This window comes from Eutrigla gurnardus (genome assembly GCF_963514095.1).
Source record: "Eutrigla gurnardus genome assembly, chromosome: 8".
Taxonomy (NCBI): Eukaryota; Metazoa; Chordata; class Actinopteri; order Perciformes; family Triglidae; genus Eutrigla; species Eutrigla gurnardus.
In genome coordinates, this window is record NC_139922.1 from 19,647,117 (window position 1) to 19,671,950 (window position 24,834).

General features: G+C 41.2%; 2 protein-coding genes across 2 annotated transcripts in view; one reads left to right on the top strand and one right to left on the bottom strand.

The window, feature by feature from the left end:
• LOC311016813 (SPRY domain-containing protein 3-like) overlaps window positions 1–16,938 on the bottom strand; it is a 40,074-nt gene extending 23,136 nt beyond the window's left edge. The window contains exons 1-6 of the mRNA XM_084014763.1: window positions 16,834–16,938; window positions 15,720–15,847; window positions 14,490–14,565; window positions 10,431–10,555; window positions 9,701–9,836; window positions 9,398–9,586 (exon numbers count right to left, since the gene is read on the bottom strand). Coding sequence (XP_083870889.1) covers window positions 9,398–9,586; window positions 9,701–9,836; window positions 10,431–10,555; window positions 14,490–14,565; window positions 15,720–15,847 — 654 coding nt within the window. The 5' untranslated portion in view covers window positions 16,834–16,938. The remainder of the gene's footprint in view (window positions 1–9,397; window positions 9,587–9,700; window positions 9,837–10,430; window positions 10,556–14,489; window positions 14,566–15,719; window positions 15,848–16,833) is intronic.
• Window positions 16,939–19,748: 2,810 nt separating this feature from the next.
• LOC311016822 (insulin-like growth factor-binding protein 6) lies at window positions 19,749–24,050 on the top strand. Its single transcript, XM_084014776.1, has 4 exons — window positions 19,749–20,341; window positions 21,203–21,237; window positions 22,013–22,132; window positions 22,486–24,050. Exons 1-4 carry the CDS (start codon window positions 20,005–20,007, stop codon window positions 22,597–22,599), a joined length of 606 nt encoding a protein of 201 aa, XP_083870902.1. The 5' UTR covers window positions 19,749–20,004; the 3' UTR covers window positions 22,600–24,050.
• Window positions 24,051–24,834: the final 784 nt, after the last annotated feature.

Here is a 24,834-nt window from a genome sequence, read left to right on the forward strand (position 1 = left end):
TGGATGCCCTCCAATAGCTAAATCTGACTTGTACATCAGTCACCTTTTGTGCATAAGGTGACAAAGATGAATCTCCTGAATATTCACCATAATGCCAGAGCTACTTACAGCCACTCTGTCATTGCTGCTTTTTAAATGAGCTAGCAGCAAACAGAGGTGATCTTGTATTGAATGCATCCACTAGTGCTAAATTGTTCAAATGACTACCTAAACCATGTCATGAGTTAGTTTATATTACCACGAAATGCACTACATTAGCTCATTCTTTTAAGCTATAAATCACCTCAACAACACTGCTATAACGCGCTACCGCTTATTCATTAAAAGTCCTAATATTTTGAAATAGTATAATTGCTCACGTGTTCAAACTCGACTCAAATGTGTTTCATTTTTATATGTGAACAAATTTAGATGTCATTTTACGATAGTAGAACCAAAACAAATCACTCACTATTAAAGCTTTAACAACTTTCCCGTTTAGCGTGTAATGGATACCGTGACGTCACAGTTGCTTTACTGTGGGACTGACCTTGTTTAACTGAGTTAGGAAGTTCAAAGAGGTACTTAGCAGCAAAACAACATGCAGAAATCAAAACACCTGTAATTACCATAGCACTGACACAATAAGTGAGGTGGAGTAAGGTGAACAAGTATTTACTGTTTGAGGACAAGATGGTATTTGCCTTCATGCATGCAGCATGCCTTACGGCAACATCCCCACCTGCAGCAACACTGCGTTTAAAATTCTGCAACATAGCGAGCGATTACCTTTATGTTCTGACAGTGATATGGTATGACACATACACTAAGCAACCGCCACAAGTTATTTCAGAAAACAACACCCTAAAAACAATAGACATGCGTAGTTACTCTGCAGCTTTAATCAATCAATGGCCCCTCTGAAACTTCTTAATAATTCGAGCATCAAGGACGCACATTGTTGACCTAGGCTGACATCTCTCACACAAACCATGTGGAGCTTTTCATCACCTTTTAATGAACTCCAATTATTATCACCCTTACCGCTGCTGGGAAGATGTTGCCCAAATTAACTCGTGATTTATTTGGACGCAGTTGTAAAAAGCTAGCTTTACAGGAAGGTTGCCACCCTCGGAAAAATATTTTACTCTTGTGGGTAAGAGCTAAATAGCACAAGAGAGGGGATGCCATGAAAAGGTGGCAAGACACATATAGAATAATACATTAAATGTCTATACTATTTTCTACGTGCACTATTCAGGGGAGAAGAGGAATGTGTTTTATAACAATAATCTAGGATCCAGATCCAAGTCAATACTATTGTCCAGAGACAACACCTTGTAAAAAAAAACTCTCTCCTGAGCCAAACTTGCAATTTCCCAACAAAGCCTCAGAGGTCCACGTTGATTAACATGAAGGCGCACGTCAAATTTGCATTCACAAGTGAGTATTTGACCTGGAAGATGAGGTCAGTAAGCGTAAACAACACCAACTTCAGGGGGAAAAAAGGCAATGTAGGTTTGTGAAATACAAATTAAATGTGCCCTGAGGGGTTTTCTTGGAAAACAAACAAGTCTGATGCCAGTGGAAGTTGTTCAGGAGTGAAGACAACATTACACAAGCCTAAGAAAGACTCTTCTGCATCTCTACTCACTTGTATTTAATGAAAACCTATGCATTAAAACACGATTTCTTAAAAACAATCACTTGAGGCTCTCGATGGGATTGAACCTTGTGCGTGCGTAATGTGTCACTAGAAGCCTGTCAGTCCAACAAGGGGTGAGCAGAGTCCTGTTGTAGGTCAAGCCCCATGTCCCCCACTCCAAATACATTCTAGCTGTTAGCTTAACAGGTATGCTACAAGCTAACTGTTGCATTGCTCATGCAACTAGCTAGCTACTGCTCCATAAAAAGGGAAACGTAAATCCGGGGAAAAAAAATAATTTGGGCTCTGCTGAAAAGTTTAGATGTGTTTTAGAGTAGTTTACAAGTTGTACGTTATAATTTATCATCGAATATGCTATGAACGTATCTATCGCTTTACTGCCAGTTCCTCACACTCGTAGGTAATACAGAGGTAGAGAATACAATTTTGGAAATAATTATGTCAATCGCAATGTCTTGGTATTTGACTGGTTAGGGAGGACGTACATTATATTGATATAAGGTCCCTAAGATATAAGGTCCCTAAGGGAAGAGCAGCAGTCCATCCTCCTCTGCCCCCCACCACCACTTCACAAAGACTGCCCTTTCCTCTCATGCCTGCCCTGCAGATGTCACTGTTGAAGCATTTTCTATAAATGAAACATTTGACAATGGTTTATTTCAACCAATCACTCTTTTATATTTTAATCTCCTTTTTGCCCCTCAGAAATAGATGAAGAGAGATTTCCTCAGCCTCTACACCAGCCACCTTCTGCCCTATACCACAAAGTAAATGAAAGAATGTAAATACAGTAACCAATACACCCTGAGCCTTTACAATACATGCATTCTAGTGTTACTCAAGGTGGGATCGCCATAGAGTGGACTATAAATCAGGCTCCACTCTGGTCACCTTGTGTGACACTGGTCCTCTCTGCCACAAACAGCTAGCCAGCCTCGCCTCAGCCAGCCTTGCCTCAGCCAGCCTCGCCTCAGCCAGCCCATTGGCTTTCCTTGGATTCAGGTGTTCGTAGTTTCCTCTTTTCACACGCTGCTCAGCTCAGAGATCTGAAGGCAACTGTGATGGTGCCACTGCTGGGCCTGGAAGGTTGCAACTATAATAACTTGATGGGAAAGTTGTGATTCTTGACTATTGTTCCCAGAGGGAGGAAGGAAAAGAAAGAAGGAAGGAAGGAACAGGCAACCTTAGAAGGGCGTTGGTACTACAGCTGGCTCTGGAAGAGGTACAACAAAGAGTGGAGCAATGATGATTATTACTTGACAATGACTGGTGTAGCATCTCCCATAACGGAGATGCTCTGGAGAAGGTACTGTTACGTGAAGCATTGCACCTCTACAGCACAAAAAAAGTGTCAGATGGGGGTGGTGGGTTGCCGGTATACTTGGGAAAACTGATAACTGCAGACTCAGGTGCTGTCCACTTACTTGTCAGCCCGCTCATCCGCAGCTGAGGGGATTAAGTTGGTGGGCACAGCGACTGCTGTGACAACAGGAGGCAGAGGATTGGATGCTTGTGTTCCCACTGAGTTGCACGTACGCAGAGGAAAGCTGGCCAAATGCTTCCTCTCAAGAAAAACAGTAGAGCAGGAGCATGGTGGCATGTGGATTTTTATCAAACACGTTGTGTTTGCCTAAGACACCTGAAAGTTATGACAAAAGGTAGAGAATAAATCCCTCACTGTGTGTGCAATGAGGTAATCTTATACAAATCCAGATGTATGATCACTTGCAAAGGAACATTTAATTTATTGATGTTAAATAGAAGCCTTGAAAGCTAAAGCCAACAGATCAATCAAATCTTTCTGAATAGTGGTAGTGGTTTGAGTTGTCAGTGGAGGTCAGGATGCAAACCTGCTGTTCGTACATGTCCTGTGATCAAAATAAAGTTAATTTAAAAACTAAACTAAACATAAAAAAGGAGTTTGTGCACTGACCAAGATTGGTCGAAAAGTAAAAGTCTGTTAGACGTGGTCAGGTGAGGGCTGCTCAGCCGTGAGGTACCATTTAAAAGCTTCTGTAAAATACTTTGCATCATGTTTAAGGGGGTGGCGGCATAGACTGTATAAAATATGGCAGTAGTCTCTGTGATGTCACCCATAGATTTCTGAACTGCCATTATGAAGCTCAAAGTGTGTGGCTGTAGCCGGTGAGTTCAAATATTTCAACTTCAGACAGAAATTTGTGTTCCATGAAAGCCTATCAGCTTTGGAGACAAAATATATAGTAGTAGTCTGCGGTCAGCCAGAGCTCGATGATTGTACCTCATATTTGGAGAGACTGAACGAAACTATGTATATAAAACATACTGACAGACCGTCTGTGGTAAAAACAACTACAAGGTCGCTGGACGAAGACGAATTAGAAACAAGCCAAGAGTGTGTTTTTTTCTGATTAGTAAGTTTGACAAATTTGATCATATCATAAATACTTTTTTAAATCCCCAAATATGGCTGAAATTAATAAATGTCCTGATTCATATTGTTAAAACAATTAAAAAGTCAATTTTTTGTTGAATAATGAATTTGTTTCTTTAATTGAGGCTGGATTAAAACTGAATCACACAGAGTTAAATCGTTATTCCATGTGGTGTTGCTATTTTGAAGAGTTAATAAATTGAAGATATCTGCTGCTTTAGCCATCACGAGTTACATTTTGCATAATGTCGAACCTGCTTTCATCACTTATCAGAGCCAACAAGGGCATAGCCATCAAATTAAAATTCACTCCATTTACTTCAGTTTTCCACTCACGTCGTACCATGAGGGCAGAGTATTCATTACCCTGAACAAATGGCCTTGAGATGAGTGATTAAAAAGTAGAAACGGGACAAAGAGCGAATCAAAATAAAACGGAGGAGGCCAGAGTAAAAACAGTAACCTCCCTGAAAAGGAAAAGTTTCCTTTTATATCAACTTTATCATAACCCTGCAAGGACAACCAAGATAAATATTGCAAATGCAATAATTGATGACAAGAAATAGAAAGAGAGAGTTATGAAACAGATAAACACTTGAGTAGATTGAATAGAAGCAAGGGAGGGGGGGGGGGGATTTTTGGCAAGGTACGTGTGATGATAGCGGGCAGAAATCTAGGATCAGATACCCACCTATCTAAACAGGAGTGGCCACCCCCACCCCTCACCCCTGACTGTAATGTAAGCAATTCACAAAGGCAAAGACTTATCTGCAGACAAGTCACTACCATCACCATTGTGCACTGTGCATACTGCGGCTTTGCACTTCTCAGAACCGCCTCATCAAAAGCATACCAGTCAGAAAAGTAATTTATCTTGCAGCAATCTTTTCCGTCACCGTTAACAATCAGTAAGGAGGACAGCTATAATCCGGAACAATCATTATCCACACTTATAGAAGAGCAACGTGTGAAAACTACTTCCCTGTTTTGACCAAATGTTCACGAGGTGATGTTAGGTGAAACTGCAGAGCAGCCAGAGAGGTGTAATTTATCTATGGCAACTAAACGATAGATCTGTAAATCATCGGAAACCATCAGGACTGGAAATATCTGTTGAGTAGCAGCACATGTGAAAAAGCCGGAAAAATATTTCCATGCCCTTTAAAATATGGCTCACAGCTATGAGCTTGACAAGTAAAATGTTATTGAAATCCATAGGAGTTTTGCTTGGATGGAGCAAGAGAGTAAGGGAGGAGGAGAAAGGGAGAGCGAGAAGAGGAGATGATTGGAAACAAGGATACAGGGGAGGAGAGGAGAGGAAGACAGCAAGGGAAGGGGGGAGAGCAAGAGAGGAAACAAAATATAGAGGAGACAAGATAAGGATAAAGGAGGAGAGAAAACAGAGGGAGGAGGAGAAGAAGAAAGGAAAAGCATAGTAAGGAGAAGAGAGAAGGATAATGAGAGGAGAAGAAAAAGGTATAGAGGAGACAAGACGAGGGTAGGAAGATGATAAAGGAGAGGAGAGGAAAAAAGGATAGAGGAGACGCGGGAAGAGGAGAGAAGACGAGAGAGAAGAAACAAGGAGAAGAGAGGAGGGGAGACAAGGAGAAACGAAGAGAGATAGAAGGGGAGACACAAGTAGATAGAGGATACAATGATAGAAAGGAGAGAAGATAGGAGGGGAGACAAGGAGAGAAGAGACAAGGAAAGAAGAGGAGCAACAAGGAGAAGAGGGAGTTCTGTTTTCAAAGATACAGAGTAGACGCTTGGAGAGGTTTACACACTCGGGTTACAACCACACAATGAAATGAATTAGAAGTCAAAACCAAAAAAGAGATTAAGTGAGACCACCTTGTGTCTGACATTTTCTGCTCTTAAAACATATTACTTCATATTAATCCTGCTCCTCAAAGACTTTTAGCCTTTAAAACAAACCTCTTATTTCCCTTTCCTTCTCCTCCCATCTTTTCGTTTCTTCTGTCATAATTTCCCTTTCTTTCTCTTGTTATGCTCTACGAATCAAACTTTCTCTGTCATTCCAGGAAACGGCTCCTGTTATGGTTGCTCCACACCCTCCGCAGTCTTCCGTGCCTACCCTAAATCCTTGTACTTGTCAAAACTTGATAGCCTTATCAGTTTGAGCATTATCACCGCTTTAACCCTCACAGTGATGACCACATCGTGGATCTAAAAAGGCTAATGGTACCCTGGGAGAAAACTCAAAAGAAAGGAGAGAAAAGAAAAAAGAAATCACTGCTGGACTGCTGAGCAGACCATGCAGCCCGGCACCCCAGCTGTGAAAACCTCCAACCACATGAAAAAGAGTAAAAGATTCCTTGGAGTCCCGTTACTCCACTTCTTGAATTTTTACAACCTGGTGAACAGCCAGGCACTTGGCTCCACCAACACGTTTCGTGCCATTGCCAGTCCAGAAAAACAGGAGGAGGGAGCGACAGACAGAAAGACAGAGTGCAAGACAGCTGGTTGAATCATCCTCACCCACAGCTCTCTGCTTTTATGACCTCCGACTACTTTCAGCAAAGATGACGGCCTCGGTGTGTGTGTTGCAGATGATTGTGTACCACCGCGGAAAGACATGTTTATCACATAACCACATACGGGACCCACACACAGCCTGGCCTGCATTGCCCCTGTCACAATGGGAGAACTGCCTGTAATCTTGTGGTTTTGGAAGTTGGAAGGGGGGGGTGGCAATAAGAGCTCACACCTTCACACAGAACAAAGGTGCTACAGTTTCACTGCTGTCAAGTAAAGTGGTGGGAATACGGCATTGTGATACCAGTGAAGACACCATTGAATTCCATTCAAGTGGCTCACAACAGCTAGTTGAATCATAGTTTAGTCTATCTGAGAAAATGACCTGAAAGTCTTACCATCTAACCCTACCATCAGCAAAGCTAAACATCAATAGGCTGGGTTTAAAATATAGGGGTACAATGAGGAGCTTGGCTCCCCTGAAAGAGACACGAGCTCCCCAGAAAGCCTCACTTTAATCACTGTTTTTTCCATGTATATTCACATTTTCCTTGATATATAGGTTCCTGAGAAGAAGAAAAAAGGCTAATTAAAGTTGTTACATGCATGTTTATTCTTGCATGTTTATAATGACATAACATGTCTTTATTATTTGTATCTAAAAGACACAACTCGGTCTATTCCTGATGCACTCAATGCTCGTTATACACCGCACATATTCTTTCACGTGAACGTCTTCTGGGAAACAAGTGACAATTCTGGCCTGTAATGCAAACAAACAACCACTGTGCATTGGCATTTTTATCGTTTCTTGGCGGCAGCAATAACGTACATGAAAAAAATACTGACAACAAAAATAATGGCATGATCCCTGTTGATTTGCCGTGAAGAGGAAGGATGAGAAAATAGTTGGCTCTGTTTGAGGGACAAGGGATGCTAATGTAGATGTATGTTTTTCTGACTGATTGCCAACCCTGTCCTGTGCTTTTCCTTATCCACTGTGAAGGTCTAAGGTCTGAGGTACGTATGCTGTACAGATTGTAAAGCCCCTTGAGGCACATTTGTGATTTGTGATACCGGGCTCTATAAATAAATGTGACGCGCAATAGGCTTGTCAAATGTTATTAGTAACACCTGTGCTTCTCCTCCTAACAAGTAAAAATGTTTTCTGTAAAAAGGCTCATCAGAAACAAGAAACTGCAAATAGATCATGTGGCACAATTTTCAAATTATGTAAATTTGTCAGAAAAACATTACCAATAGTACCAATTTAAACTTCAACATTTAGTTCAGTCATTGATAGTACCAGTTTACATTATCTATACTCTTAAGTTTTAATATTCTTTCATTCACTTTGTGAGAAAGAGCAGAAATAGCAGCTAACAGATAGCAATGAAAATGGTTTTGATAAGATTTTCCGATTCAAATCAATACATTTGATAAATGAAATAATATATTGATTCATAAAATCCACAGATGATCTTTTAATATATGCCTTTTCCCATAGATGCAAGAAGACTTGAAGATTTTAGTTGAATCAAAACACACTTGGAAGCTGCTCCACTGAAGGAACCACCAAGCAAGGTTCTCTTTACCGTCTCTTACACATAATGCTGCTCATAAACCAACAAGTGAACATATGAACAGCACTTTAGCACAGTCATGTAACTGCTTTGGGCTTAATATAAACACTAATATTTGAATAACAATGTACACCATTATTTCTCTCAGTATCTCTTTTAATAGACAAGCAATATTGGTAAGTGAAATAGCTGAAATTAAATCGACATCTAATCAGAAATCGAATCAACTTCGGGAAATCAGTGGCGGTACCCAGCCCAAATCACAAAACATGTGCAGTTACTGAAAAGATCAATGAGCCTTTCTTGCTTAACGCATTAAGTACAGTTGTCAACAAAGAGGGATTTGCTAAGAACAGTCAGTTGAAGGATCTTGTAAGAGCACAAAACAAGCAAAGAGAACTGGCAACCACTATGTAAAAGAGCCAAACTATAATCTGACCTGATCAAAAGAGATATGCTAGAAAAATATTGTAGATTTGTTTGTATTCTTTTTCATGTACATTGACTCTATGTTCACAACACAAGTAACTGAAATAACCACTTATATACTGCTGTGCTACACCGTTATTTCTGATAATAGTGTTTAAGTGATAAATCATCTATTGAACTGAGAAAATCATGTGGTCTAGATAAAGTGGTACAGTTGGAAAAATTAGTAACATCTGTTTGCTATTCTGTCTTATCTCATCTCTTGATTTTTTAAATAAATATTAATGAATGCTTTGTAGTTTCTTTGGTTACTATAAGAGGTTAACTTTAAGCTCTCATAATGTATTGTACATTTGCAGTCAACAGATTCTACGGCTGTACCCGAATCTGAATTTTCAGAGTCCACTCCGAGTCACCAGTGCGCTTCCTGGTCAAAATTCAGTTATAAAATTTGTAGCGCACCATGGAGTGTCTCTCCTGCCAGGCTGCTGACAGCTTGGTCAAGCCAAGAGTCACTCACATTGGACGGCAGTAGACGAGGTTGTAAAAGCATCCCAAAGTAGTTTAACAGAGTTAACCAACATTCAGGGCCTGAGCAGCAAACTGAAATCACTCTCACTCCCATTTTCTGTTTCCTTCAGTTGGTTCTTATAGTAGAATCATTTAATGACAGGACTTGTATTACCTGCCATGCTGTTATCTGTGCACAATGACTATACTATAAAAAAAAGAGTGCAATGATCCAACAATGTGGTTAGGCTAAACATTGCCGTAAAATGTTGCCGTATTCCTTTAACTGAGAAAAACAACAGGAACATTTCTGCTACTTACCGTGCCGCTAACCCTGACATCGTAAAGTCGCCCCCAGTCATCTTCATGGCTGTCCACCATCATCATACTATCGTCTTCCTCCAGAAGCCTCTCCGCCTGCAGGTCAACCTTTACCTCCTCCCCCATGGAGTGCATCCCCACAGCGGGAAACAGCCCCTCTGCAGACATGGGAACCTCTACTGAACCAACCTGCATAGAGAGCGGGACGACAGGGAGAAACAATAGACAACACTTTACATACATACAGTTCTTCTAGTGCTGGTGCATGCTTGAAATAATGTCAGTGAGATTAAAAACACCTACCTCTTTGCCATTTTTGGTGAAAAAGACTATAGTAAAACCTGCTTCAATATTTTCTGAGTGTATTCCGCATCCAATGCGATCACCACGAGCACACTTTGGCCCAAACTGCTGTCCCACAGGGTTGCCATTGTATAACCTAGTAAGAGTGAAGAGACAAATATCTTCAACATAAAAACTAGCTAGTAAGTGCAAAAAAATACAAAGTCAAGCATTATTCTTTTACAAATCCAGTGACTTGCTTGGGAAGTGACAGCAGACAGCAATAATTATCATTCAACTTCCAGCATGTGTTCTCTACTGCACATTTAAGATACCAGTAGAGACACCATTCATTTATCAGGCAAACATGCTGGCTAGCGCCAACTCCTCAATGAGGATTTGCTGCATTTTGGGGATTCATTGGGGTTTTGGACTATTGGTCAGACAAAATAAGTATTTTTAAAAAGGTGTCACCTTTCAACTATATGTCTTTTCTATTACAAATATGTTTTGAATCCACAAATGAATCCATAAAGAAAGTAAGTGAAAGTTTAAGCCCTCAAAAATATTTAGGCATATCATTATGCCAAAAATGAAAAAGAAAAAAGAAAAAGCACCAAGAAGAATCATATAGGGAATGCCTTGCTGTAGTTATGTGTGGATGCAGCACCAACAGGCCACAATCCATTTTCTTAAACCATGCAAGAAACCAATGCTCGTAGTGAATAGATCAGACTGTGGTTTGACTTACTTGCCGTTGTCAGCGTGGTAAGCTACAGAGTATGGCAGCCAGCCAGGCTGGTGGTCCAGCCTGTAGAATTTAGGCACCAGGCCAACAGCAATGGCCCCCCTCACCCCTGTGTCCACTATTGTCACCTACACACAAACACACGCACACACACACAGTAATTACAACTGTGGCACCAATTAGACAGTTTAAACGGCTGTCAGACTTGGAGCAGACCTTTATAGACCTTACTCACTTATGTGGGTTAAAGGTCATTCTAAAAAGCCAAACAAAAACAAACAAAAAAAACAGCGTGAATTTACAGCAGAGAGCCAAAAATCAAAACATGTGTCATATATTGTGAGAAACTTCACCTTAAAAAAAAAAAAAGAAAAAAAAAAAACTAGACTCTGGAAAAGAAGAATCCTAGTAAATCTCTGCCTTTCTTAGCCCTCAGTCTGTCTGGTCAGTTTGGGTCTCTCCCAAATCCCTAAGAGTCTGACTCCCTGTGTGGGTATACAGCTGGCCAGAGTACAGATGTGCTGATATACCAGTTTTACTTACATTTAGGGCATTTAGCAGATGCTTTTGTCCAAAGCGACTTACAATAAGTACATTTGTCAAAAGAAAGAAACCACAACATATCATTGCTGATAAAATAAGCTAAAAAAAAATAGAAACAATGATAAGGTCCTGGTCTGAGTAAAGTAGTAGCTGTTCAGCAAACATACCTTAAGAACAACAGTGCTATGATCAAAGTGCTATAGGTAAGAACATAGAAAAATCATTGTATAGACTCGTTCAAAAATATTCCCTTTCAATAATCACTTAAGACCCACTAGAAGTGTGAGACCCTGTCTTCTACCTGCATCTCATTTTCTTTTTATTTGACTGTGTTCTGATGACTAAGCAAGGTGTGCAGCCAATTCCCATTCCCGGGTCAAATACTACCAATTTGTCATGACCCTCGGCATCGGCTGTGAGTTTTTTTGTGCTCGAGTTTTTGAAAAGCTATTCGTCTCTCTCCTCTGCTGTGTGCTGCCATCAGTGTGACAGTTTCACCGAGCGGAGCCAGACATACAGAGAGCAGACAGGTTGTGTAGAGCTGTGGGTGTCTTTATTTGTGCTAGAACATAACCGCCATGACACAATCAGAACATAACACTTTATTCTCCTGATTCACTGCTTTGTTCTCCCTTCGCCACTCCCTCTATTCCTCCACTCTCTAGCTTGCTTTACCACCGATATGCTCTCTCTCGTAATGCCGGGAAACAAACAGCAACCAACAATGCTACAGAGTTTACCTCTAAGTAAAAAAAAAAAAAAACATTACAACGGCACAATACAACTTTTAACACCCAGCAGGAAACACTTACTACATGCCATGTCCTTGCATTCCAGAAAGCCTGATCAGAAGACCAGAACATGTACAAAAACATGAGTGGGTGCACATAATCTAAGCGATATAGCCACTGTGCTGTAGTAAGTAATTTACATTCAGCAATCTGCTTTGGTTTCTGGTTGTTTTTAGTGTCCCACATGTAACTTTGCCTCGTCGGGTAGCGGTTTTGTAGTTCTAATGAGACTACGAATTTGACCTGCTTTACGGCAAGCGTTACAAAAGCCGGTAGGTGGAGGCTCTGCATAGAGATTAGTGGGAGAACACCCGGCAGGTGCGTGGAAGATACCTCGCAGCTAGGTAGTTTTAAATTGGCGTCATGGCAGAGCCTGCAAAGAAAAGGAGGAGTATAATGTCCGATGAGGGGAAGGAAAGAAAACTGGAGCATGACAAAGAAAGAGCTCGAACAGGAGTGAATATTGGACCGGCTCACACTCGTTGGCGAGAGCTGAAGGAGGCTACAAAATGCAAGACGGATGGTGACTTGGCTTTGTTGCTGCTGGAATAATACCGGTAATCTTTTTTTTCCAACAGTGTGCATCTGTTTACAATACATTGTCGATTATTTTATTGGCTCATGTTAGCTAAGGCGTTAGCTATTGTGCTAATATATATATGTAACTATCGCTATGGCTCATGTTAGCTAATCTTAGCTAAGGCGTTAGCTACTCTACCTTGTCACTGAACATCGTTCAAATCGTTCATCGTTTCCAGAGCCGGTTCTGCATACAAACAAATAACGTGCGTGCGACGGTAGGCTGCGGTAGGCAACATTTTTTACGACGGCGGTAATGGACAATTCCCTTCCAACCTGTAGGGGGGCCAAAGAGGAAAAGTTCTTAAGTGTTGCTTTAATTAAATCTGAAACAACCAACCAAGAAGGTTTAGTTCATATCGTGATAATACTGTTTACTGTTTCTCTAACTCCCGCTTTAGCCCAGACCCCCAAATCGCTGCTCCTGCATGATGGCACATGTGAAACCAAACTTCTAGGGTTTCTCTGACTAAAGGTTCCAGGCCGGATTTCTTTTCAGTCTGGCACTTTAAGGATAATACTCCCTGCTTTGTTAAATAACTACATTCTTACACATCCTTGGCAGGTCTTTACTGCCACACGTAAACTGTTAAAATACCATTTGCGTCTGAATGATGTGAGTAAAAAAAATATGTTAACTTATATACTTAGCTTAATATAAAAAAAAGTCTCAATACATCTATTAAAACAAATGGAATGCTGCAGATGTTCAGCTCAACTTGAAGAAGACAGATGATGAAAACTGGAAAAAGTACACAGGAGTGACAGAGGGGAAATAGATTCCTCGTGAAAGCAGGAGGAGACACAAAAGGATAGCAGTGACGCATATTTCAACAGAAGCCTGACATTTATCAGAGGAAACGCTCCCAAATTTTGAGATATCTGGGAAACTGACAGCATGTGCGTCACAAGGTGGAGAATAATGTAGCCTAAACTTTGGGTTATGACTACACTAAAATGCACTTGTTTAAATGTCACAGAGATATATCAGCCTCCAAATGTGATTCTTATTTAAATATAAAGGTTGTTTTCATTAAGACTTTCCTGCGAGGGGAGGAAAGGGATGGATCTGGAGGTCAAATGAGAGTATGACATCATATTTCACAGAAATGTCACATCTGGCACAAATCTGGAACACCACACAGCTACTACAAATAATGTTAAAGCACACTGTCTGCCTGTTTAAAATCTTGAAGGAGATCTGAATTGTGTCGACATGTCCAAAGTGGCGCTTCTTATCTCAAAAAAAGAAAGAAATCTGAAAAGAATAGTGGAAGAAGTAAATAATTTACACTGATGCCGCAAGGTCTGATCTGGCTCTGTTTGCAGCTCGGCAGAATGACGCAGACTCGATAATGTATAGCCCCGAATGTTTCCTCCCGAAGCCTAAAAACCCAGACCAGGAAGTACATCTGCCTCACCTGTCATCTCATAACCACGTCACAAGGCCTGCTCTGACTTGCACCATCAACAAACAAGCTGGCTCATAAATAACACACTGCAGTCCACTGCATCTTATTTATGACTGAACCCTTACAACTTTCCTGTGCTAAATCACGAAGATACTTTTCCGCTCACACTTTTCTGTACGTATGAAAACTATCAGAACAGCCTAATACCGATTTGTTAAATAAATGTCTAATAGTTTCTCCTGCTGCTAGTCTGCCTGGCCGTCTGCTGAAAAACACTGTGCGTTAGACTAATCTTTGTGCTCAAAGACACCTAACCCACACCCTATCCCTCATTCCAATGCAGCTCGGACATTCTTGAGGTAGTGGTTTTGCACTGGTGAACTGGGACTGGAGGGGGGCACTCAGAATTTAATATGAAGTTGAGAAAATTGTCGGCAACAAGATTCCAAAGGATAAAATTGCTGGCTGGATGGTAAAGCAATCTTGGGCACACACAGGGACGATGGTATGCGGTATGCCTATCATTGTAATCCCCCACCTCAACATTTCAAAATGAATGATTGTGCAAAAAAAAAAATCAGTCTACTCATTTTCTAATGATTACCACATATCTAAAAATAAAAAATGCATCACCAGAGATAGCCGTTAAACTACTGGAAAAAAATCTTGGAGAGCTCACGGTCAAGTCTTGCAACTAAATTAGAATAACAATGTCAGACGCTGACTTATACCCTTACCTCAAAGTAGCTATTTCCCTTTGATAAAGGATGGCCAGCCACATAGCAACCCACCTCTTCAGAGTTCCCTTGGTAACTAAAGAGAAGAAATCACAGGTTAACAATAGGTGACTTTAATAGGTCCAAATGCTGTATGCACAATCAGAAACACATCTTGAAGAACAACCTCATCTTTTCATTGAACATATTGTTGAGGCACTGTCAGTATAATCACATGCACCAGACATTCAAAAGAAACAAATATGCACTCATTATTAGCAGTTTTAAATGATTTAGAACTGCTCTTTCGTCAGATGAAAGGAAGATGTATTAAATGGCATGCTCATGATAATTGGCTGTTACTGTTTTATAAGATATAATGTCCATGAGCATTATACATAAGAAGGGAAGGGATATTGTGTTAAGGATTGGAAAGTGGAGAAATACAGATTTTTCTTAGAACCATTGAAGTTTCTGAAGCATTGTATCAGTAATTTAACATTTTGAGTGTTATACTAAAACAGCTAGATCAAATGCCAACATCTTAAGAATAAGGAATCACATTTACAGGTCTTTGAGGGTTAAAGTCGAACAAACTACTTTTACATTTTAAATTTAACACACATAAACACATAACATGGATGTTTGAGAAAAATACTGTGTAGGTTTTCGGCAGTATTATGGTATACCACGGTTTTTAGAAATCCAGATGGTAAGATTTTAAGTACAGTCATAAATTGCACTGCATTTTCTATGATGCTGTATTGTAGCACACAGCATGCTCCACCAGAGGTCATCTCTATAGTCTAACAGGCAGTTGAGCTCAGAAAGATATCCACTCAGTGTTTCCTTCTTTTCTTGACTTAAAAAGACTAGTTTATAGTAGGGATGTCAGTTTTGGCCACCATATTAAGAAGGTTCATATCCATCATATTATAATGTGTTGTAAATGCATTTTATTTTATGTTTAATAAAGTTTATTGGTGCACCGATCAGATGTCTCATCAATTCTAAATTGCAACGCCTTCAATACTCGTTTGTCTGCTTTCAAGCTTGCTGTTTAATTCGCTCTGAGAGCGACACTATGGCGCAGACTGTGTGCGCCACAGAGCTCGCCGTAGTGCGCCCAGCCGCAACAAATAATTTGTGTATGTTTGCAGCTGTGTCACTGGATGCGTACTGTATATCCCCTTTGGCATAAACCCAAACCAACAAAGCCACATAATCACTTCAGTGGATTGTAAGGCTGACCTGAGTGTGTCTCCATCCTTCTGTAACCTCATGTATCGTTCCTGTGCGGGGCGCCCATCCCCAATATCTCTGATTCGACGCCTCAGATTCAGCAGGCATCTGTGGTGTAGCACGTTGATGTCATCCATCTGAATGAAGAAAATGGGACAGTTGGAAGGAAATGGCAAAGAACAAGGAGAGAAGACTACAATGAATGGAAAATCATTCATCAGCATGAATCAGCATTTAAAATGCTGCAAACGCACAACAAACCTGGACAGTAATTTCATAAGACACCACTGAGTGGTACTACAGTCAGCTTCAGAACTTGTGGATCTGAAACAGCTTGACAGGCCATTTACGTGTATGATGTGTCTATTGGAAGTTCTAAAATGATTAGATTTGTTTGGTCTCTGGTTCAGGCAAAACACGAATACATTTAGATGATCAACACACCTGGACACACACACACACACACACACACACACACACACACACTCACACTCTCTGTCTCTCTCTCTGTCTCTCTCTCTCACTCACACACGCACACGCACACACACACACAGCTTGATGCGGCAATCGATGTGTTTTCTATGCATTGATTGTAATGATAATATTCGGTTGCTTTTGGTTTGGGATGTCGTTCTGTGACGTTTGGATGATGTCGCGAGGGCACAGTAAAACGCGTCAAACTTCTGCAACGGTATTCACGGTACGTTACAACACAAAACGTCGAATTGCCGCAGCGATGGTGAGGTGGGCGTGCCAATGTTTACATCGAAGGCTGCCAAGGTTTCGCGAGCTAGAAACCGTGCTAACGATAAAGCTAATTTAAGTTAAGCTAGCATGGATGTCTGGGCCGTTCACGTCTGTCATTTGAACTAGAAACGCAGGGTAGATTAATGTTGATTAACAGACATATTTTTTAAGCTATTTATCAATTCGTTAGTTGGTGACGAGAGGTAAATTTAATCGCAAAGCTAAACATGGGTTAGCAACATTAGCGGCTAAGGTGCTAGCTTCTTTGCTTGAAGCTGAGGTTCGGTACTAAGCAGAGAGAATGGTTGTCCCTTAAGAGTGGAGCGCAGAACTATAGTTTATTATAGGCGTCACTATCGATTAGTCAATCGCTTACCTGTTATTTAGGCGGCATATACGACGGAAACTCGCGTTTGCCCATCAGCTATCCATAGCGCCTCATAAAAACTTTGGAAACTAGAGTTCGGCGCTTCCAAGTGACATCACACGCTCGTTACTCAAACAACCAATCACATCGAGTCCTGAGAAATGGTGACAAGCTTTCAGCCAATGCTCTCAATCGGATTGTGTGCGCGCTCTTGCGTGTGTGCGTGCGTGTGCGTGTGTCCTATTTCGACTTTAAGTCGGATATGAAGAATTTACCCACATTTTAAAGATAAGAATATGAAGTGGGTCACTCAAAAAGCATTCCCCACTTTCTGTTGATAATGTTTCAGGCAGTGGTGGAAGAAGTAGATATTTTATAAAGAAAGCTGCAATATCATTGTGCAAAAATACTCGGCTACAAGTAAAACCCCTGCATTCTAATTTCTACACGAAATGGCTCATTTCAGCATCCTATGTGGATTCTAATTAGTTACATATTATTGTGTACCTCACGTTAATGTTGTAGCTGGTAACGGTGGGGCTAATTGTAATTATTTTTAACTGCTTGGTACATACATCAATACATCATCATTTATTAGTTGATTTATATTTTGTATTAATAATATGAATCTGCAAAGAAACTAAAACTCGAATAAATATAGAGACGTAAATAGTAGAATATTTGTAACATAAATGGAAATACTCAAAATTGTTCTTGTACTTGAATATGTGCTTAATTACATTCCGCCACTGGTTTCATGATCCTAAACTGAAATGTTAACAGCTAAACTGAAGGTCGGGGGGGGGGGGGATACTATTCAACAGGGCAGAGCAGTGTCCCACCACAGGGTTGCTATGTTGAAGTGGCAGCAGAGAGAGTCTCTGAGCCAGCTGGGGTAGACCTGAGCACACAGTTTGTGTGGCTGGAGGGGGAAAAAAATGAATAATCCAAGGGCAGTGTGGAAAAGAGAGCCCCCGTTGGTCTGGCGTGTGTCTTGGAACATTCTCCTGATATGTGGAAACAGACTAGCTCACAAAGCTATTGGGAACACAAGACGGCAGGTGATTTCTGCCCCCCTTGCCAAGATTAATCAGAACAACAGGCTGCTGATGGCAAGGCAGATTTTGGCCTCATGTAGCCCTGCATTCCACTGGGGAGTACAGGCCAGTGGGTATGTCTGTGTGTGCTCTGTCATGTCTGCACTACTACCGCTGGACTGCACACTGCACATTGTGTGTGTGAGTGTGTGTGTGTGTGTGCCAGAATGTCCTGCTCATTCATTACAAGTCAACATTGCTAGATAGATTGATATCCACATTGTGATTATGATCTGAGAAATCTGAAAATCTTCTGTTCATGTTGCATGTGCACCACATAGTACCCATCGCAACAAGGCAATGTGAGATTAAACCGGAGACAATGAGACTCCAGATAAGAGAGGAATTCCTCAACACTACCGAAAGATCTTCATGTGCAGATCAGTGAGTTTGCTTTCAATTTCATACATTCTTGAAATGCCATAATGTGCTCAGTGGATAGTAGAGCATCGTTACATTATCGCCAAAAAGAGACAAAGCTTTTTATGATTTTATTTTGGTTACATTTTCAAACCAAATCACCCAAAATCTTACATTAAATGACATACTTTATAAACTCCTTATTCTTAGTGTTGGTAGAATACTTCACAGGCTACTAAAGTATTCTAACTGCAGTGGTTGCAAACTTACGTAGAAAATAACAGTAAAGTAATTATGCTATGTATAATTGAGTATGACAAATAACTTGTGTTTATTCATCAGAATGCCTTACAGAGCAGTGTGCAGACATGACAGATCAAGTGTTGGGTAACGAGTAGACAGATGAAGGAGTTATGATCTTTTGAAGACACCCATGTAGAAAATCCTGACTGGCTGAGTGGAGCGATGGATTGCATTATTAGCAGTTTGGCTCGGACTGGTTGATGTGCATTCTTGCAAAAGTGAGCCCTCCTCCTCCTCCTCCTCCTCCTCCTCCTCCTCCTAATTATCCAGATGATTACTCTTCCAATTCAAACAACTGGTGAGCAAAATCCTTCACTGCCATCATACTTCAACATGTTATATAGTCTGTAAAGTCAGTTAATATATGATAGTTCATGTAAGTTAGAGTTTATTAAAGACTGGATTAGCCTTCTTGTAGAGGCATTACATATCTAACTCAGCAGTGATTTGATTATGCTCAGGCACACTCTCCGTTAGTGTATGCTAGATATAGTAATGTTACACTTCTGTTTGGTAGTATACAGAGTGCATGCAGGAGATCACTGACTATTTATTTTCCTGTTTGATTTGTCAGGCATATAACTCATTAATTCAACATCTTTTAAACTTTGCATTTCTGTTATTTGACAACAACAACAAAAAGACTCCACTGTAGAATGACATGTTTGTCCTGGAAATATTCTCCACAGTATCCAAGCGGGAGAAAATCACACGGCTGTGCATTTAATGTAGCAAATGGCATTGCAGTGGTGAGGCTGATGGAGGCACATATACATTTGCATTTGTTACCATGGCAAATGTTATTCCAGAAAGGTCTCTGACACTGGAAAAAAAAAAAAAGTGCAAAAAGCCGACTACTGTTTAACCATTTGTAATGTTAAGCACGAGTGGAAGAAGAAGGACTGGATGTATGTGTTAGTATATAACAGGAAAGGGTGGAGAGATTTTGATAATTTCTGAAAGGAACATAATCCACCCCCCACTTGCTCTCTCCCTCCCTGCCACCTCCCTCTCTCTCTCTCTCTCTCTCTCTCTCTCTCTCTCTGAGTCCCAGCCCCTGAAGGTATCATAACTGTGTGCTCTCTCTCTCTCTCTCTCTCTCTCTCTCTCTCTCTCTCTCTCTCTCTCTCTCTCTCTCTCTCTCTCTCTCTCTCTCTCTCTATCACCGCCTTTCAGATCTTTAAAAGCTGGTGCTTTGCTGTGTCTCTCTCGATCTCCATTTGTCTCCTCTGGCACTGCAGGGGACTCAACCGGCAAAGCACCAAGGAAAGCTACTGTATAGAAACGGGAAGAAGACTGAGGAAAGGGGAGAGAAAGGGAGAGAGAGAGAGTGAGGGAGAAATATACATCCAGAAATAGCATCAGCCACGTTTAATTGGCAGAGAGTGACAGAGTGGAGAACCTGAGACCGGGACAGAAAATGCCTATCCTTTCTAACTTAACAACCGTTGTTTTGTTGCTGATTGCTCACTGCGGATCATGGACCGGGGCGAACCGCTTGGGCCCCTTCAAGGTCTGTCCCTCCTGCAGGGATCCACTGGGTGCAGGTCGCCCCCCCAGGGACCATAATGTTGCCGGCAGCACGTCAGTGTTGGCCCAGGGAGAGCCCTGTGGTGTGTACACCCTGAGCTGTGCCAAGGGGCTCCGCTGTGTCCCCCCACCACGGGAGCACAGCCCCCTCCAGGCTCTGTTGCAGGGAAGGGGCATTTGCGCCAAGCACAGCAGGACAAGTCCCACTGAGAGGCCCCACCCCACAGGTAAGATACTGTATATACATACACACACACACGCATGGAATCACATACATGCATGCGCCTACAGCTACATGGATGGACACTGCAGATATGGCTAGACAAGTGCAGTGTCACACATAATTGCATTTACAGTGTGTCTCCTGTATTGCTGTGAATTGCATGGGATGCTGTGTCACTCACTAACAAAAAAGAGAGGCCAATTAGTGTGTGACATTTAAGCCTGGATGCATTTGGGCACCACAGATGCATTTGCAGACCTCAAGCATCCAATGCTGCTCAGCAGTGCCTCTGGAGTCACTGTGATAAAAAAAAAAAAAAATGTAATTTGTCATTGTCACAGTGATGTGTTAATAAAAAAATGATGGCTCAGATCATAGCTTTCATTGCTTTTATTTAGTCTCGGGGTGTTGCAACAGTGTACGAGTGAAGCTATCCTCTGTGTATATATATGATTTGTTCGGTGTTACATATTTAACGCATTTGAATGACTGGGTGCACGGCAACGATCTGTCCTACAAGTCCGCCTCTCTGTAAAGAATTTAGAATGAATGTGAAACTGTCAGTGTTACCTACATCCTGATCAAGCTGCTTTTTATTGCAGTGATCTCCATCTACTGTTCAAACTGAGATACTGCGATGAACTATCTGAAAGGGAAACCGATGGAAATTAGGTCTCTCTTTGAATGACCACCCCTAGATATAGATCCCATCTGAGGGACTGCTCAGTAATGCCTCGTGCAAAGACAGTCAATAATATTATACATGCAGTTTATATTGTAAAATGTGACATTGGATGTGGTTTGATGTGAACGGCTGCGATGGTTCAATGTCAGATTCTCATGCCGGTGTGTCGTTTCCTCTCAGGTCCCCATCCCTCACACAGCGGTGACATTGAAAAAGTAAGTTCATGCTCTTCATTTACAGTCTTTAATGAGTGAAACTGATGAAGCGTCACCGAAAATGATCAAAACTCTGAGATGTATAAAGCATTCTGTGTAACAAGATTGCGTTAATACACATCATATGTCATGGAGAGGGGTTGAACATCGAGCTGGATTGTATTATACAGTTAATAACCATAGATTCTCTGCCGTTTGGGGTGTTGCAGTGGCATGTACACACACTGCCCTGAAGCCATGCGTTATGGTGCATGATGTGTGTGCTGCTATGCGGCAGAACTAATTGAGCATGATGTGAATCAGGAAAGTTTCAAGTCGGCCGCTGCCGCCACAGATTTCTCACTTTGCGACCTGGGTGATCTGCAGCATTTGAACCGATGCGTATGTCACGATGGGAACGGTAATTCCTGAAGATGACACGGATTAATTTCACAAAGTGACACCAAGAAAAACGCACAGTCACTTCCAAACCCATTCAGTGACCTGAAAAAGGCAAAGCATTGTGTAACAATACGTGGTTATATAATGGTACACAATATGTGACATCTGATATAAATATACATATGCCATGCTTCTGGCTCTGATGCTGCATCACCGTGGCAAATCCTTTTTGGTGGTTCACATCGACATTGTGTTGTGAAGAGGATTTTCTGCCAACATGATCACCTGAGGGAAGACAGCAGCTCGCCACTGCCACTCTCTAGATGAAGACAGGTACTTTGTCACACTGGTGATGTTTGAAGTCATAATCTGCGTTGCTGTTTTTTTTTTTTAGGCACCCTGCCGCAAGCTGCTCAATATTGTCCTCAAGGATCTCGAGCTGACAATCTTCCCGTCTGACCGTGACATCTATATACCCAACTGTGACACTCGTGGCTTCTACAGGAAAAAGCAGGTACAGTCGACCTGCGATATCACGACACATACGGCGGGAACTTTATTGGCTCTTATGCGACGTGAGCGTTTGCCTTTGCTGCACCTCACTGCAGCTTTCTGCTCGGTGCACCCAGAGATTTGTCTGTGACCACGGGGACTGAGAATAACTGACACTTCTCTCTCTCTTCCTGAGCCTCTCAACTGTGAGCTCAGAGAATCAGTACTGCGCTATGATGACATATCATTTTCTCTCTCTGCCTCTCTCACCACCTTTCCCACTCTCCCACTCAATCTCCGCCCTCCTTCTCTTTCAAAATCTCTCTCTCCCTCTCTCTCTCTCTCTCTCCCTCTCTATCTTTTAATCTCACACAGTGCCGCTCCTCCAAGGGCATGCAGCGTGGCCACTGCTGGTGCGTGGACGAACTCGGCACGCCCGTGCCCTCACGTGCCAGCGAAGATGGTACTTTACCATGCGATGGGGAGTGAGGGATGAGACCGTTCTATTGCTCTGAGCCTGGAGGAAGAGGAGAAGGTGGAGGATGAAGGGGAGGAGGTGGTGGTGGAGGAAACAGGAGCACAGGGAGAGGGGGTGGCTTTAGCATGTGCGAGACACTGCCTGGACAGGAGGTAGCAGGGAAAAACCACTTCCTATGGAAAATAAACACAAGTTAACGTTCATGTCCTCTCTAGAAGCAAGACACACACACTCTCACAGTCCAGCAGTAGCAATGATAACATCTGCCTGAATGTTCAACAGTTGCAGCAATGTCCTCTGCGTTGTCTGGTGACATGCTGCATGCTCACATTAATGCTCCGTGAACTGCCTCAGTGATCCAAGCGGTATTACTCCGAATGATCTCTATATTCCCTGGCTCTTGTCCTGGCTTTCTGGTAGATTTTTGTTTCACTTTTTACTTTAGGATAGCTGACACTGCCTGTGTTTGTTCTGATCTCAGTGGGCTGAAATACTGTTAAGCAGGTGACGTGACACAAATGTTTGAAAAATGTGTCTCCCTCACCGTCCTCTCTCCCTCTCTCCAAAGATACACTGATATCAACATACCTAATTGACAGAATTTTTCTTTTTCTATTAATTTATTTTTGAGTATGTGTTTCCATCAAATACTGCTTGAATCTTACAGTATCTCAGTATCTATATATGTCAAGTCAGAAAAAAATAGTCATACAAATATGATCCTGGATGCTTCTGTTCATTTTATTTGTTGAAATGGCGTTCTGACTGCTTATTAGTTGATTGTTTGTACATATGTTGGAATTTTGTGGTCGACTGTGTGTTCTGAAGTGGCAGACAAAAAGCTTACGGCTGTTACCCTTTTCAAAAAGTTGTAAGGCATATTTTTATACACGTCAATATAATATTTTATATATGAATTGTTGGTTTATTTAATGAACTACAGTACAATGCCATGTATTTTTATATTGTCAGCAGTTTCTTATTTAAAGACAGAGATTATTTTATTTCATGTTAGGGGAAGTGTTGTGCTTTAAAGGCACCTTTATGGCAAAACTCATCACATTCATTCAAGCTCTTCAACTGCTGCACATCTTATGGTTATATCTCATGTTTTTAATTTCCTTTTTATTTATGCTTTGTTCATTTGAGAATTGAGAATGTCCATGTTACTATTATGTTTTATTTCTTGGCACATCATTCTACAAATTCTGAGTTCCGTAGAGAAAAAAGAAAGATCAAATTTGTTATTGTTCTGTCTTTCCCAAGTCCTTGCAAAAGTCATGAAATTGTGTGCTATTAAAGTGTGATTAGAATTTATCTATTTCTGAACAATCTTGTTGTGCCAATGTGTGTGCCGTGATGATAGGTCCATGCACAAAGGACCCGTAAGATTTGCAAATATGAAAATAAAACATAATGATAATAAAAATGGAGAAGAATTAAACATATATTAATATAACAATGGCTGTTGGGTGCATTCTTTTTGTGAATTGCAGTCAGAGATTGCAGTATTTCCGATGATTTAAATTACGCAATTGGTGATGATGATGATGTTGATGATGATGATGATGATGATAAGGAAAGAAAGATGAGAATAATGATGATGATATATAGGAATTTTAGTTGGAAAAGAGTGCTTTACATTGTCGTGTTGATACTTCCACCATTGCAGAAATTAGACCTAGACAGAAATTCAATCATGAACAAAATTTGAAAACAACCACACAACATATTTCATTCTAGATAACACATAAAACCATAAAAATAAGAGCCTCCAGTCGTGCTAGAGGCTCGGCTCAGTTTACTGTACTCAGGCACAGCAGTAGCTTTGGGATGATGCTAATCCTAGCAGGGCAGGATGCTCCCAATGATATTGCTAACATGATGGTGTTAAGGTGTTCGCCATCTTATTTCAGTGTGTTAACATGACAACATGAGCATTCAAGACAAAGTACAGCTAAGTCTGATAGCAACGTAATTAATTTGAAGGTGTTCGTCATAAACTTAAGTATTGAACAAATCCAAATTTTGAAAAATGTCATGGATTCCTGCAAGAGGAAGCCTAAGCAATTTGTTTGAGCTATGATCTGAATCGTAGATATTTATAAGAAGGAAGGTTCTCGATCTTCCTGCCTGAATGGCGACAATCGCGATGAAGGTGATGTGAAGTGTGACACTAAATCAGTTGTCTAACCGTTTAAGGACTTCTGCACAGTCACTCCTGAAGCCTTGGATGCTGTACTGTG

Bases quoted from the DNA above. Each gene is read 5' to 3' on its own strand.
- LOC311016822 (XM_084014776.1), top strand. From the start codon at position 20,005: ATGCCTATCCTTTCTAACTTAACAACCGTTGTTTTGTTGCTGATTGCT. The intron at 20,342-21,202 runs GTAAGATACTGT...GTTTCCTCTCAG, and splicing joins TGAGAGGCCCCACCCCACAG to GTCCCCATCCCTCACACAGC. The intron at 21,238-22,012 runs GTAAGTTCATGC...TTTTTTTTTTAG, and splicing joins ACAGCGGTGACATTGAAAAA to GCACCCTGCCGCAAGCTGCT.